The sequence below is a fragment of the Zootermopsis nevadensis genome, unplaced genomic scaffold, assembly GCF_977971745.1.
Source record: "Zootermopsis nevadensis isolate Lab colony 2312 unplaced genomic scaffold, Znev_1.0 Znev_ptg000010l, whole genome shotgun sequence".
Lineage (NCBI taxonomy): Eukaryota > Metazoa > Arthropoda > Insecta > Blattodea > Termopsidae > Zootermopsis > Zootermopsis nevadensis.
In genome coordinates, this window is record NW_028259142.1 from 21,825,406 (window position 1) to 21,842,589 (window position 17,184).

General features: G+C 39.1%; 1 protein-coding gene across 1 annotated transcript; it reads left to right on the plus strand.

The window, feature by feature from the left end:
- Positions 1–293: 293 nt before the first annotated feature.
- On the plus strand, positions 294–16,963 carry oys (lysophospholipid acyltransferase 6). Its single transcript, XM_022073126.2, has 11 exons — positions 294–474; positions 1,586–1,731; positions 3,369–3,446; positions 4,244–4,335; positions 5,508–5,619; positions 6,363–6,501; positions 7,512–7,659; positions 8,341–8,546; positions 10,221–10,418; positions 11,421–11,572; positions 12,354–16,963. The coding sequence occupies exons 1-11, from the start codon at positions 391–393 to the stop codon at positions 12,493–12,495; spliced, it is 1,497 nt and encodes a 498-aa protein (XP_021928818.2). The 5' UTR covers positions 294–390; the 3' UTR covers positions 12,496–16,963.
- Positions 16,964–17,184: the final 221 nt, after the last annotated feature.

Sequence of the window (17,184 nt, forward strand, 5' to 3'; positions counted from 1 at the left end):
GGGTTCAGTCTACTTCGTCACGCTTTATTTCTTAAATGTTAATTTTATATCATTCTACCATCAACACCCAAGTGGTATCTTCGCTTCAGGGTTTCCGACTGTGACTTCGCATTTCTCATATTTTTTATCAACCTAATATTTGGTGAAGAGTGCAAATTATGAAATTCCTCATTAAGCCGTTTTCTCCACTCTCCTGTTAACACCAGAATAGAGAGTGATGTAATCGAGAAATTATACTAGTCTGATGACCACCTCACGCCATACAATTGGTAACCCCACCCACTTGTATTATACAAGAACCACGCCTGCTAGAGGGAACTTTCGCGCAATGAACGTTCACTGCGCTGTAACTGTGTAACCTGCCAATGACTGGCGAGAGTACCTTTCGACATGGCTCCTGAAATTGATGTGTATTATGAGGGGAGTCGGATTTTCAGTTGGGTTTCTGATTTGTCTGGTCTTCCTTTGGATCAGGTACGTAGAATGCACATACATAGCAAATGTGAAGTCTCGGTTTTTAGTAATAGTGTTTCTGTAAAGTGACTCCATAAATATGCACAATTCTTGTGTTTGTTAGGTGATTTCATTGGTTTGTGTGTTGAAGAATAACATCGCCACGAACTGTTCACATTACAGAAATGTAGTTACAAAATTTATATGATGTGTGTATCGGTATGTGCCATTTGATTTATTAAGGCCATATAACTGCACAGTCACCTGTAACAGTGGACTGGCGCGTGATTCAAGATCCATAAGAAATTCGTACCTGGTAGCAACTGTCAAAATATGTTAGGTAAGATATTAGGTTAAAGACTCAAAAAAGTTTTGGGGAGAATTAAAAAAAATATCTACTCCAAATTCTAGTCTTACAAGTCGTTTTTGTTTAATTGTATTATTTTGTTATATATATCAGTGTAGTGCAATATAACAGCTACATGAAGTGTATCTCATAGATTAGGATGTTGGGCTGATGCCTTGTGTGTCAGGATTGAGTCCTACTTGCGTAAAGCACTTGCAGTTGTAAATACATTGCAGATTGTTGTTGTTATAAACGCAAATCAATGACGTATAAACAGTTTCTATTCATAATTTTTAGGAATGTGTATAATGTCTTCATACAGTTTCATATTTATGCCTCTATTAGATATATACTGTCACACTGAAATTTACATGAAATTCTTCTCACAGGAGCCATGTTGTTGTTTTATGCTATATGAAGAAATTCTTTAATCAAAAGTTGTGTATATTTGTGGAGATTTATTACCATATCATTTTAAGGTTATGTTTGCACTGGTGTCAATTCTGCTTTACAGGTTAATACAGCCATAATGTTGTTATAATTGAATTGAAAAGTACTAGGGTTAAATGTTGCTTTGCTGCTGTGTATATGTACACACATTGGCATAGTGCAATGACAGCAAGACAGAAGTTTTAAATTTTTTTCAGGCAATATGCAATATTTGAAAAATTTTGGTATTCCATTCATAATGTAAGCCGTTGTTTCTTGTGAAACAGAATTGCTCCACCCACAGTGGTGATGTTGTTAACTGTAGCATTAAGTACACAGTAATGTGCTTTTTAACAGGTAAACTTTGTCATAAGTCAAGTTCTGGCTCTGGCCTGCGCACCCCTCTTCAGGAATAGTCTTCACCCCTCCACCACCAGCCCTGCCACTCGACATGCCTTTGGTCTGGTCCTTGGACTTGCCTTTGGGTACTTCTGTTTTGGAATGTAAGATTTTATACATGTTCATAATTTGTTCCAGAAGGTTAGAAAGTTTTCGTACATATTATAATTTTGTAGTTTATATTTGCGGTAATTCCATGTTATCTGGATTAGAGTCTGTTAACTTGGTGTTATTTGTCTTGTAATGGCAGTGGAGTAGTTAATGATAGTGGTAAGATAGTAACATGTCTCTTTGATCTCCAAGACTTGCTTATCTTATTAGTAACTCTTCACTTCAGTGAATGCCAGAAATGTACTTGATTTAATTTAATTTATTTGTTCAACAGATATTATTTATTTCAGTCACTGCATAAGTATATGTGATACTGGAATTCAGGAATTAGATAAATGTCAATTTAATTTATGATACGATTATCTTATAACAGATGCTGATGCTGTCCCCCTACTCCTGCCCCTTTTTAAAAAAAAAGTTCAGGTGTGTAGTAAATTAGCTGGATGAGTGGCTGTCCCTTCACAGGTGACGGCGTGGTGTGGTAATAATGTGTAATGTTTAAAATTGATAGCAAATGATAGATAACATGATATGATATGGTACTCATGAAATATGTGTAAACACTGATAAAATGCTTTGAAGTGATAATGACAATTATGAAGTAATATTTCAGGAAGCCGGTTAATGCGCATTTGGGGTAGAAATTGGGTTTCAGTTATGGATGTTGTCTGTTTTAAATCACATGGCAGGGTGATCGCACACTTTCAGTGCTGTGCATTATTATTTTTTTAATATTAGTGAGTTTTGTGTAAATATTATACAAGATGTATCACATATGTCTATGGATCCATGTAGGTTTATTTAGAGCATTTTTTCTATCTGTTTCATACTTAGTGACATAGCCCCCAAAATTTATTTAGCTTTTTCAGTAATATGGGCCTTAAATTGAGTGGAACTTGGTACTGGGAGAGCAGAGAAGAAATTTACACTTTCAAAATGATACAGAAAACAAATGTGGTGAACTTAGAACTGCATACCTGCACCAGGCGATAGAAAAACTCTGAAATGCTTGCAAAATTTTGGTTGAATAACACAAACGGTAGAGACCACTTGAAAGACGTATGGGTGAGTGGGCCCTACTTGGCTCGGGGTAAGGACTGGTGGCAGGCTTTTGTGTAGAGTGATGAATCTTTGGTTTGCATAAAATATTTGTAATTTCTTGACCGTCTGAGGGTATTATTAACCTCTCAAGAATGACTTTGTTTCTTGGAGTTAGTTTAGTTGGTTAGTTCATTGATTGGTTTGTTAGTTATGCTTGAGAAATGGAACCCTTGAAATGAGCAAAATAAAGTGTACATGAATATTCAGTACTAGCAGTAATAACACCATATTAAAATGTCATGGTTACTGTTTCTTGAAATGTTTTTATATTAATGCGGTACTCCACAGACATGCGAGTCTTGAGGTGTGCTACAATTGTTAGATTCCTGTTTTCCCAGAAATAGTAGAAAATTTTATGAGAGATTTTCCATTGTTTTTGAATATAAGATGATCCTATATTTTCAAAAGCAAATGATGGCAGAGACCTTTTTTGTTTGGGAAATCTTCATTTAACATATTGGTCATTCAGTGTGTGTTATTATGTGCAAGTGTAGGAAAATAATTTCCACTTAATGATTGTTTTCCGCAGGCAAGCAGTTCACCTGGGTGGACTCCCAGCACTTTGTTATGTAGTCATGAGGACTCAGGACCCCCGTACCATGCAGAGGTAAACATGCGTGCCCACTGTCTTATAGTTGTATAGGGATGCGTGTGCACGTGCACACTCATGTGCATGGGTACAGGGGTGTGTCTATCTGAATATGTGCGCATCTCTCTCTGTATGCCGGTGCATGCAAGCTTATGTGTGCACTCGTAGAACAGAAGGGAAAAGTTCGCAGGAAATTAGGACATTCCCTGAAGAAAGCCAGTTTACTGCTTTGGCTGACGGCTGTGTTACCTTAGCAACAGGAACAGAAGGGAAAGGAAAGTTTAGAAGAGACTGAAGTCAATATATTGTTGTGGGAATTGTGACAGTGAGGATAGAGGATTCTGTACTTGCATGTAAGAGCGCACACATGCGCATGCACACGAAACTGTTTTCGAAGATATCGCCCTCTCAGACGCTACTCAACGTGTTACGAGGTAAGCGATGAAAATATGAACACGATCATCTGGGTAGGTCACGTGTTATCTGCGCTGCTGTGAAGTGACTTGCCAGGAATGGAGAAAGTTGCTGTGGAAGCGTTAATAATGGTAATCGCGTGACACTCGGCAAGTAAAGATCCGCGAGCATATTTGATTGTAGTTGATACATGTACTGAAGCTGGTAAACTTGTGTAGTAAAATGAGGAGAAGAGAAGAATGGAACTAAAATTTCAAGTGTGTGATTGTTTTGGGAAGTAATAAAATGCTTTTCCATAGTTGGAAGATTATTCTTAACTAACTAATTGACTCTGCGGTGGTAGCTGCTGTTTGTAGTTCTATCAGTAATGTTTGAATTGAAGCTGTGCCTACTTATTGCAGAATGGTTCTGGGAGTGGCACTTCTGTATCTGTCTTGTATCCATCTGCATCGTCAAATATATGACTACGGTTCCTACACGCTTGACATCACAGGTAAGCCGTACGCAGTGTAAATTGGGTAGACGTCAAGCCACGTGATGTTTCAGTTAGTCTGTAAGTGAAATGGCCTTGGTACTTTCTTATATTTGCTTCTCTATTGATGTAGGCGGTTGTGTTGTGTAAGTAAAATTAGGAAGGTGAGCTGGTTTGGACTAGAAGTTTTATTGCATCAGCGTACTTTGTTGGTGGCAGGACGTCCTCAGATACAAAGCTCAGTGACTACTCTGATGGCCGTGGGCGGAGCGTCAGAGCGAGAGCCAGAGTAGTTCCCTTACTGGTCAACAGATGGTACATGCCTTTGCTAAAGTTCTCTGAACATTTTATCCATACGCTTTCATGTAATCGATTTTATATGTATATTCTGGATACACCGAGGATGGAGAAAATAGCGTAATGAATGGCTCGATATTAATTGTTGCATGTAATCAGATATTAGATTGCCTCTAATATTGCTGTTAGTTACGTGATGCAAAATATAGATCTGCAAATTGTTTTGAAACATTTTTCACTAAGTGAATATGTAGCAAGATACAGGAAAAATAGTTTTTGGGTCTGCACTGTGTTATCCTTAGTGCCTATTATATTTTCAGTGATTCATATATATATATATATATATATATATATATATATATACTATATCAGAAAAATGAAATTGACCATTAAGCGTCAAAAAAGTATGAAAACTAACGAAGAATATGTTTTGGCAATATGTCTGTTCAAATTGTGTAACATCTTTCCAGTCTTTTTGGTTGTTATTTATTGTTTCTGACTGGATAATGTGCCTCTGCACTTCAGCTAATCAACTAGGTTTTTGCCGATTTGTAAATGTCTGTAATGAAAGACTTGAGTAGTTTCAGAAAAGCCATTCTTCTGGCAAATGGAATCCTGAAAATGACTGTCCGTCTTCTTGGATGTAATGTGGTAGATAAAAGGCTGGGAATTTTGTGTCCAGTTTAGTCACTATCAGCTTCTCACAAACTCTGCTGAATGGGGTTAGATAGTTAATAAATTGTTGTATATGTATTCTGTGATTGGTGGGCTGTTATGAACATGGTAATGAATCTGCAGGTTTGTGGAAAGCAGAGAGTTTCTTGACCGAGGCATCGATAATCGTGGAATTCTTTGCGACTCTCCCGATTGTAAAGTACACGAGACTTTATTTTTAGGGCCGCTGATGGTCATCACACAGAAAGTAACAAGTCTGGCTTTCAGTCTACACGACGGACTGACTCGGCATGAGGACGAGCTCACCGCAGATCAGAAGTATCACGTTGTGAGGTAAAGTGAGAAATCCTGCGACTCTTATGACCTGTCTCTTAGTAATGCATAGCCCATAGGATACCTGTTCATCACATCGTAGTCTTTCTTCCGCCCTGTTTGCATTCAGATATTTTGTTTCATAAATATGGTATACCTGTTGGTTGCTACTTACATGGCGAGGTAAAGCCATATTGTTTGTTGGTATGCATGTGCAGAAAAGTTGAACTACTGATAGATTTATATTCTGAAGCCTCGGTAATCAGTTTGTGCTATCCAGTGAGTTGCAGTGAACTGCTGTCAACTTTTTAAAAGCATTACCGTATGGCACAATCAAAAGTTAGGTTTCGTGGTAATTTATAAATGGCGATTTTGCCAAATTTATTCCTTAAATTTTACTTTTTTGGGAAATACAGTATATCTCAGTTTTCTCTTTCCAACAAATTAGTACGTGTTATAAAGAAATTATACATTTTGAGGTTTAATTCTTCATGGCAGTGAACATTTGAGCGATCGTGTGGGTTGTGATGCCATTTCATACAGCTGGTTACCAGCGTCTTGGACGAACCCGATGTTTCCATCTTCTAGGTACGCTGACGATGGAGGTAGCAGGTTCCTGCAGGTAGCTTGAATATGGAGGCAGCAGAGTTCTCTGAAACGTCAGTTACCACCCACATGACCACAGTGTCGCACCCCAAAAGATCTTGAACAAAATTATTTGATAAGCACAAAATGACAATTGTGCTATTTTCTTTGACTTGCAGAAAGATGCCAACAGCACTGGAATACTTCAGTTACATGTTCCATTTCCAAGCTCTTATGTGTGGACCGGTGCTCTTCTATAGAGACTACATAGATTTTATTCATGGACACAGTTTCCTGAAGCATACACCACCATCGTCTGTAAGGAAAACCATTTGTACTGGAGACATTCTGTTCCTAGGCATGTTTGCTCCTGTTAGCTTCATGCCTGCCCTGCCTTGTGCCTGCATGTAACACCTCAAGAACCTCCAAATGGATTATCATGTAATTTGGTGTTGAATTTTATTACAGCACCAGCACGGATAAAAGACCTGTAAATCAGGGCCCAAAATAAGTGTCACTGACATTATTCAGTATGCAGTTTGACCTCAATATAATGATGATGCATATAATTAAAGAATATTAATTGTTACAGGTACTTGTGATACCTGAAAATGGTTGAAACACGTAATTTTCAAGTTTATCAACTAACTACTAATTTTGTATATCACAATACAGCACTTAGGTTTAAAAATTAATATTAAGGACAATATTCTTTTAAGAAGACTGTTTTCTGGGTTCCGCCATGTAATCTGGTAGAAGTTTACTAATATTTCATGGGTGCTTGTGGCCTCCATCATCAGGGCAGGTTGCATGTTCTTTAAATCAGGTCACCACGCATTATGTGCGTGTCCTGCTTGTTACATGAAGCTCTACTGTTCTTTCTATATGAAGTATGTAAATTTTACAGAATTTTATAATCACCTGGGGGATAAATTGACAAATGAATGTTTTTGTAAAAAATGTTTGGCAGTGATAATGAATTTGGTCATACACATGTCTTGCAATTTTCTGTCAGTATTAGGTAATCTTATAATGAATTCTTCTTGGGCTGCCAGCTGTGTGAGGTGGTTTAATGAAGAAAACACCAACGTTTCGAGAACCGTCGTCGCCCTCGTCCTTACACAGCTGTAGCCCAAGAAGAATTCATTATACTTCGTTGCCACGAAAGCTTCAGATCACACACGGGAGTAAACTGTTTCACAGTATTTTGTTATGATACAACAATATCATGTAACTTGTTTATAGATTTTGTTGGTGTTTTAAATTTCAGCTTCAAATATCGACATCTGAAGAACCGAAAGTAATATTACGTCTTTTGTTTGTTGCAGGGGCACGTGGATAATAACTCCAACAGTCGAGAAGTGGTTTTAGAACCGTCGCCTTATCTTGTGGTGTTTAAGAAAGTTGTGTGTTCAGGACTGTGTGCGGTACTCTTCCTCAGTCTGATTCCATCGTTTCCAATACAGAGAGTTAAAGGTGTGCTGCGTTTATACGCTGACATGTTTGTTATTAGCAAAACAGTCCAGAAAAGGCAAAAATGTGCGAACAAAGATTACCTCATGGGCCCACCCATGTTCACATTTTCCCTACAAATTAGGCAACTGGCGTTGTGTGAAATAAGGTCATTGTTGGAACACATTGTTGCAAGAGTGATCCTGGATATCGTCGTTGCCCTGCTGATGTGGCATAATGAATAACGCCTTTCGAATTTTGTTTTACTCCTGAGAGTCCACTTTTTCAATCTTGTTTTTAATGAAAACTGGTTAAAATATGTAACAAGTTTTCTGCCACTATTAAACCCTGTATTTTATTGTTATTATTTTGACTTGTTTTGGTTTTTCTGGAATAAGTCATTGTGCAATAAAAGACCGACTTTCCCCACCGTCAGACCGAATATCTGCCGTTGTGCTGTCACCTGAAAGTTATCATTTTACTGGCTGATCCATTTTCTTTCAAGCATGTGTTTGCTTTAGGAAAAAGACTTCTCAGTACCTGGAAAGGTTATTGTATAATCTGAAAGCTCAAAAGCTTCAGAAGTTTAAGCTTGCGCCCGCTACTTTAGCACCTGGGAAGACGGCGCTGTTTGTTTTTCAGTGCAGTAACTGTAACGGAGTATCATATTTCATTCTAATGGTGGTGTGTATCATTTTCCTACAGAGCCGGAGTTCCTGGAGGAATTCTCATTGCCGAGGAAGATGTCGTATCTTGTTATAGCAACCACACTCTGTCGTTTTAAGTATTATCACGCGTGGCTGCTTGCAGATGCAATATGCAACGCGTCAGGTCTGGGCTTCAATGGTTATGATACCAAAGGAAGGGCTCGCTGGGACCTCATTTCAAATGTTGACATACTAAAATTTGAAGTAAGTTTTGCAGATGTCAACGTGCCTTTTCTTTTGAGTCATCAGCATTGCCACGTTGTATTGCTACGAGTCATCTCTGGGGCGGGGCAAGAGGGATAGCCATCTGCTTTGGGGGGCCTGCGCATTGATATCACAAAACATGCAATTTGTCTTTGCACTGTCATAGCTTTGAATGTAGCGGAACTTTGTAGTTCTTCTACGGATTCCAGTTCCTTATTCGATTGGTGTTGAATTGAAGTTTCTGATTGTTCATCTACCTTTGTTTCCATCATGTCCTAATTACTTTAAAATTTAAAAAGCTGTGTTTGTCATGTGACACTAGTGGGGGTGCGTACTTTCTTACCAGCAAGGTAACAGTAAATGTTACAGTGTTCACATAGACTGATTTTTCTCATGCCCTGTGTCCATCTAGAGAAGCCTTTTGAATGTTGTCCCGGAAGACGTTTCCAGTTTCGTAATCTGGAAGACTATATTCATAAATGCTGTCATTAAAAGCCGCTGTGAAATATGTTATGATCACAAATGGATACCATTTTCTTTTATTCATTTTTCGTGGTTAGAATTTATGAAATATTTAGAAGCTTTGTTATATATGGAAACATTGTTTAAAGGATAAATTCTTCTCAGGCTACCAGCCGTTGAAGGCGGTTTAATGAAGAAAACACCAGTATTTTGAGAACCATCCTCATTGTCACAACAACCGTACCCTGAGGACGAGGAGAAGATGGTTATGAAAACGTTGGTGTTTTCTTCATTAAGCCACCTGACGGCTGGTAGCCCTAGAAGAATTTATTATACTTAGTTGCCGTGAAATCTTCAGATCATACATTTTTTAAAGGAATTGAAAGTGTGCCATAAACCACGCACATCGTAATGCACCTGTGCATTTGAATTTTGAAAGGCAAAATTGAAGAAGAAAAAGTATTCTGGCACATAAATTATTGAATAATTTAAAACTGCAGTAAGTGTCACTGTATTAAAGAGTTCTGGCGATATTCATTGAATTTCTGTTTTTACGTGTAATTTTGAACACATGCAACGAATTGTTTTTTGGTATTTGTTGAAGAAAAGTGTGCATTGCAGGCTGTTCAGGAACAGATGGAATTTTTGTTTCAGTGGTGGAAATTTTTAAAGATGGTGGCTATGTCGCTGGTAATGACGTGCTCTTAATATCATTTTAAAGTTTCCTGCCAGTAGTTTGTTAACATTATAATGTTTTGATTAGGCATTGTCCATCGTCTGTTACATACAAATGAGAAATGTAAAAACAAATTAATATTATAAAATTGCAGAAATGTTGTCTTTCACTGTCTTAAAGCAAGGAGGCGCCTGCTTCTAGGGGCTCGTTTGATAAAGCGGTGGGCCCACACAGTAAGGTACCTTCTTTCCTGAAGATAGAGACAGCCAATCTCTGAAATGTAATACGTTTTAGAATTTTAATTTTTAAATAATAGATGATGGATAATGCCCAGCCGAAGTATTCTGGCACATGCTTATGGTTGTGTTTGTGATGCAGATTTCTCCACATTTGTGAAGTTGTTAAAGTAGGGCAATGTTTTTGTATGGCATTTAACATTTTCATGGTCATGTGAATTGTTTATGTATTTATTTATTTATGCGAACAGAACTTGTAGTTCAAGGTTGTTATTCATTCTCTGAACACTGTTGTGCTAGTTTGGGCTGAGTCTACGTGACAGTATTGAGCAGTGGAATAAGGGTACGACCCGTTGGCTGCGGATGGTGGTGTACGAACGCGCGTCTCATTTCCACACTGTGCTGACTTATGCACTGTCTGCATTGTGGCATGGTTTCTACCCTGGATACTACCTCACTTTTATGAGTGGCGCACTATTTACTTTCGCATCAAGATCAGTAAGTTACTTATAATTCTGTTCATATGATTAGAATGCAGGTCTTCTTGATAACCTGTGTTGGAAATCTGTTTCCCATAATAATGCACGGCATTTTTTAATGTGAAAATTTAAAACGCCGATGAGAGTGGCAGTCTGTGTTCTCAGGTGAATTGAATAGCCAACACTTCACATTGTCCGCACAACTCTACTGAGTTAAAAATTTAACTTCCTTATTTGTAATCACTCGATAATAGTCGATGTTCAGTGAACCTGTCTCTAACATTGGACTTCGCTTATACTAGAATGTCTTCTTTTGTCAGCCATGTTTTATATGTTTTTGGTTTGTTCAGTGTATGGAGATGATTGTGTGTGTTACGGCAGCTGTTAAGAAGAATGGCAGGAGAAATGGTCTGTTACTCTTTAAATTTGATACACAGCGTTTGCAGCCAACCAGATGTCGTAGTAGAGCGGTTCAGTTCTTGGCCCGGAGGCTGGGTATCTTGGTTCGGCTTTCTTGGGGTATTCCTCGGCTACTACGTGTGGCTCTCTGAAATGTCGCATCACGTAGTCTGGTAGATATTGGCGGTGTCTCTTAGGGTGCTGATAGAGGCGGTAAGCTTCTCTGGAAAGTGGTCAGTATCTACCAGATTACGTGGTGCAACATGCGAGACGACAGATAAATCCAGTACCGTTTCCTTGTACATTCTTACCAGTTTATCATTTAAGTAAACTAGAAGATAAGATAGAAACACATAACATTTATGCTTTTAATTGAATGTGCAGTGCCCAAATTGCTTACCTTTTGGCTTTGTGTGTTTCGGTACTTAACCTAGTATACTGGACGCTATTTAGACGTGAAAGTGTAGAGGGTGCATGGTAGGAGAACCTCGGGCTTCAGCAGATGATGGCAATGAGAACGCCGTCACTGCCTTCACACTCTGATCCGTAGCACGCCCACCCTGTGGTTTCTTGAGACTGCCATTTTCATAAACCACATTACACACATTTCTTATTTTTTCAGGTGCGTCGCAGTGTCCGAAGTCACTTTGTGGCCTCAAGACCGATGAAAGCCATGTATGATGTGGCCACGATGCTAACGACACGTGTGGTGATGGGTTACATCACATTCAGCTTCTTGCTGCTCGAATTTTGGCCCAGTGTTAATGTATATCTGTAAGTATGAATTTCTGCTGTTGTCCTTCCAATAAAATTGCTGTTAGGTTAGGTTATGGAGAAGTTCTCTATGTATGAAAGTTATATAGTCATGTGCCCCTTCGTACAAATATTCTGTTTGTTCTCTTTGTTCTCTGCTTATCGCCATCCTCGTTTCCTTCATTATTCTTAGGTCTTGTTTTAAAACATTCAAAGTGCAAGGATGCCCTTTTTCCTCCCCGAGTGCAACGAGCGTTCATTGTCGAACACTACCTGGCATCTCGTTCTTACTTGACTTGCCAAGGACATGTTTCCTGATTTCCCCGTGGTGAACCATTTCCATAACATAAGAACTCTTTTGCAGTTGTATCGAACATGGGGAAGAATGAATGCATGTATCAGTGAACTCCGTGGACATTTCCAATACTTCTTATAGCATTGGTTTTTGATTTCAGTGTAATTTATTTTTGACAAATAGAACGTGTCAGGAATGGGTTGCGTGACTTTTTGATCACTGTTTAGAATAGTGAAAGTGTCATGATCGTAATGTGCAGCAATAGTGCAGCGGTCGTCTTGGAAGGACAGCGAGTCTTCACTTCCCCTCAAATGTATTGGTTTCCGTCCACAGGGACAGGCCGCGGAATGTAAGACTGGTACAAACGCATGCAAGATACACGCTTGTTTCCGGACGCGTCGCTTTATAAACCTTTAATACGTTCAGGATAGAACAGAGATCATAACATATTTTGTGTTGGTGTTCCCCACACATGTAGTCATGTGGCAACACTGCCTGATGTTCCAGGCACTTGTACCTGTTCCTGCATGTGCTGGGTATTCTGGCGCTCTCCGTGCTGCCCCTACTCTTACCGCCCGCAAAACACGTCGCTCGCCCTGAGAAGTCCGGCGCGGTGTCCAGCAACGGCGTGGCATTAGCACAGCATTGAACGCGACTATCCAGTCGGTAACGTGTGAGGTAGAGAGATGTTTTTAGTTATGGAGAGCGAAGAACACGACGTTTTCATCAGGTACTCTATCTTTATTTACGAGTCGACTTGATTGCGTTGGATGACCGTCTGCCAGAATGCAAGAAGTTGGTTTGCATTTTAACATAGAATAGGTGAATAAGCACAAAGTGAAACCTTAAGCTATAAAGAAATTTGCAGCAAATTGACTGGTAGCTTAAAATTAAATGAGGTGGGAGATATTTTTTGTGTCGTAACAATATGCGATAGTTGTATACATTAATTTTAACTGTTTTTTGTACTTCTACTTGGTTGACGTGCAAGTACGTGGCTCGTGGGTGCTATAACTTGCTGTATTTGTCACGCTCTTGGTAGGCACAACACAGTCCCTTCCCTTTGTTAACGGCTTCCAGAATGAAACTGATGGCTTCCGCATCTGTTCAGTTTTGCACTACGTTATTATAGGCGTACTAAAGGTTGAGGCTTGAAGACTGATTTTATGAAGCCTGGAGGTTGAAGTTTATGTTTTATTTCTGTATATAGTTTTCATTCTCTGCGTTTTCTCAATTAATATGAGGTTGTAGCAGTAAATTTTATGTATTTTGGAACATTATTTACTAGATGGTGCAGTCCATATGTGCAATGTCCCGTTACTCACAATACTCATTCTCTTCAAGGTTGTGTTTTCTTCGTTGTGGGTGTGCGCTTGAATGTGCGCTGCGTCATTCTCATACGTTTCAGAAAATTGTTAACAGTTACAGTAATATATTTACGTTACCCTAACAGTTGTTGCTGTGTAACCATAGAAACAGCAGCATAAAGTTTCTGTACAGCAATTCTGGTACTCGATGCAATATCTTCACTTGCAAGTTGATAAACCATAAAAGAATAATTAATTTATTTACTGGAACGCAGTTTAAAATGCTCAGGTGACAAAAAATTGACGTTTTTGCTTTCAGAACGTTTCCAGCTGTGCTTTAATTTTAAACAAGGAATTGTTTTTGAAATGCTCGGAGCAAGCGTAGAGGTGCGCGCTCGGTGCGTGCTGTTCACCCTGCCCTGTGACCTTGCAAGTAATCTGATCAGCCAAGTGACTGAAAGTCAACAGCTGCTTTTTAAGAAATGTCACTTCCTGTTGCTAGACCTCCGAGAAACCTATTTCAGTCGATATTATGCAGCTTGTTTTATATTATTTACGGTTACGCGAACGGAAGATTGATTTCGTAGATGCAAAATATGGGTGTTTATGTGCATTTAGGTCGCACGTCTCGTTTCAGAGTTCTGAAGATCGGAGGTTCTCATACTTGCAGGCCAAGTTGCTCTTGTCTGTAAAAGACCATAAATATGTTACACGTTACCATGGCTCGGTTCTCCTTACGACCAAATACATTTATAGAAACTGAGATCTCGTGTATGGAATTTTATCAAAATACAAGGTAAAGAACAAATATTCAGGTCATGTTTCCTCGAAACAAAAATGTGCGCAGCCAAAACTTACACATCGAATTTTTGGAATGAATCAGTTTTTGATATTATAGACCAAATATTAAATTAAAAACTACAGAATTTTGTATGGAATAAATCTTGTTTCTTCTTCTTCTTCCCCAGAGTGAAGTGGAACTATTTGACATGAATAGTAAGAGTTTAGTACCTGGTATACGGAACTAATCACACGCGTTCTCGCCCTAATTAGTAACGTTATATGGAAATACATTGACATATAATCCTGACAGAAATATGTAGTGAACATTATTCTTATACAATGTAACAGCAAGAACTTCATTATACTGAGGAAGGGTGAAGAGAAAATTTCCGTCATGAAAAATTAGTGACTTGAACTGGTGGAGGGCTTTGGTTAGTTCGGTGACGAGCCTTCGGGTGTCCCGGTTAGTTTTAGGCTAGAACTTGCTGTTAAATGTCGATGGAACGAGAAGATGCTTTCATATCGGAATCTTATATCGTTTCGGTACATTGCGTGCGTTGTGCGTCTCTGGACAGATTTCCTCTTCTTTCCAACAAAATTGTTCTACAACTTCCTCTTTTTCTGAAGACGGAATACGCGTGGATTTTAACGGCACGCATTTCTTTCGTGTACTTTAAAATACCGTCAGTTACTGTAACCTGAAGATAATGTCATGTACACGCGTTTGTTTCTGTCGTTTCGGGGAAGGGGGCATAGAGGAAACTTGACCACTTCTTCGATATTTGTTTTTGTCTGTGTTCGTGTTGGTATGACCACTGCACTGGTCAAAATGTGTAACTTTGATTCCATCATATTACCTGACATTTAACTTGAAAGAGGAATTTCTATGACATATTTTGTCGACCATATTAGATCTGCATATTTGTAAGCAGTTCTTCTTCGTCTCCGTCCTCCCCTGCCCTCCACGTTTGTAAGCGTTTGATCACATGACCCGTAACCTATGTGCGCAGCATAGAACTGGGAAATGTGAAAAATGTGAATAACGAGCGCACTTGAGTCAACTGTAATCCCTGAATAACGGAGTAAGGTTATGCCATAGCTCAGGCGGTTAGTCACCAACTTCTTACCGCAGATGCCTGAGTTTGCACCCGGCGCAGTTTATATGGGATTTTTGGTGGACGAGCTTTTTCCTCCTGTCCTTTTCTCGCTGTCGTTCGTATCGTCTGAGGCTGGAGAATGGGTCTGTCAGGAACCGAGTTTCACAGAGAGGTAGTCGCGCCTCATTACAGCATTAATAGTAACGAGGGTGGGGATTGTTGTTCCTTCTTTCTAAGTTTTCAGTACGTCAGAATACTTTTTAAAAATGCTTCTCTGTGATTCTTCGTTCAGTTGCTTTCACAAAATCCGCAGAACTGCCTGTGAAGTAATTGTAGGGGGAACCTCTTTTCTTAGTTTCCTGCAAGTTGTCTCACCTGTTTCCTTCTAGGGGAGTGCGTACAAAGATTCCGGCATTTCCTGCCCTCACTGTAATGTGTTTCCACTTTTGAGAAAGTCTTGAATTGAAATAGCTTATACTAGAGCCGCGCCATTAAAATGTCTTAAGCTGAGCGGGCCGGCGTCACGCCGCGAGGGAAAGGAAAGATCCGCGGTTGCCTTAACCAGTTGTGCCACCTTAATAACAGTGCCCGGCTTCCAGGTATGAAACAAAAAATAACTGTACATTTAAAGAGGTTTTTATGAAGTTCCAGAGTGTTGGCAGTATTGCATTTTGAGTATTTGTTTTTACGTTTAAAAGCGAACTGTGAATATTCGTTTTGGAAACGTTGCGGAGTGTGTAAAAACTGACATTTTAATTGTGATTGGTCCGAGAAGCTCCGTTTGTGCAACTTTCCGATATCCAGCGTTCAAATTAGTGACTGTTTTCTATTCACATTTATTCTTTTGTCTTCAGTACTAATCGTGTGCCGTATTATGCAGTCGAGTCTCTACTTGACATTTCTTAATTTTAAATCTTTCCCCCAATTTGGTTTTTGGTGTCTGTGATCTAGACCAGCGTTTCTCAACCTCAGTGGCGCATGTACCACTGATGGTATGCGAACTAAGTAAGAAAATGAAAAGAAAATGTTAACGTAAATAAGTTTTCCCTGAATGCATTTGGTTGGTGGTACGCCAGCGAAAGAGGGCGATAACCCCTGTGTTTAGTGCTGAAGTTTATTGTCAGAGGAAGTTTTGAAACCCGGCCTCGCACCTGAAGTGGAGGTTTGACTGTGTTGATAATATTTTGTATAATTATGGCAGCCAGGCAAGTGTAGCCGAGCAAAGAACAATATCTAAATACAACATATCATTTCTGAAAGTTGTTTATTCTTTATTAATCGTAGCAAAATATGTTTGTTCCATATTGGATGCACTTCCACTGAAGCTGAAAAAGTGAACAGTGATTTTGTAATTAAAAAATATGAGAGTCATGTGAAGTTACAAATAAATAACACCATTTAATTTATGGACAGACAAAAATCCTGCCTCATAGTTAGTAGTTACAAATTTAACCACTGTTAACGCATAAGGAAATATGACGGCAATAAGATTTTGTTCTCGTCGCAAGGCGTCCTCTGTCTAATGCTCGTAATAATCACAGTTGGCGGGAACTCGCTTGCCGATGTTGAATTGTGTAAGTTTTAAATTAATTTTAATAATAATTGTATTTGTACCTTTCTGCCTGCTTAGTTGTAAACCAGGAGAATGTACGTTAAACAGTTGTGTGATTCCGAAGATACGAAATGCTCGTGTTGTAGGAATATTTTACAGGTGGTTGTTGGTAGTACTGACAAATCAGGTGAAGTCACTGTAATGCCTGGAATTGGTGGGAACATGTGCATGTCACGCGTCGCTACTCAGGAGCAGCCTTTTCAACCTTCAAAATAAAAGTCTTCTAAATCCACCCCGTGCGTGTGTTTTGATAAAACAATGTATTTTCCATAAAACCCATATACAGCAATGAAATAAAATACAATGTTCAGAAATGTTTACTTGACTAGTTCTTCAAGCTGCCACTCCACAAGATTGTTTGTATTTACATTTTCTACTGCTGTTAGAAGTGTTTTAAAAATATTTTAATACTGTTCACGTATTTACCGTGAATTGTGACTGCATCTCTGACGAGCAGCTCCTGTTCTCGTACACAAAGGTAGGTTCAACGAGCTTCTCTCCTCCGATAATAGAGTCCGCCACTTTGCTTGCTGCAGTTT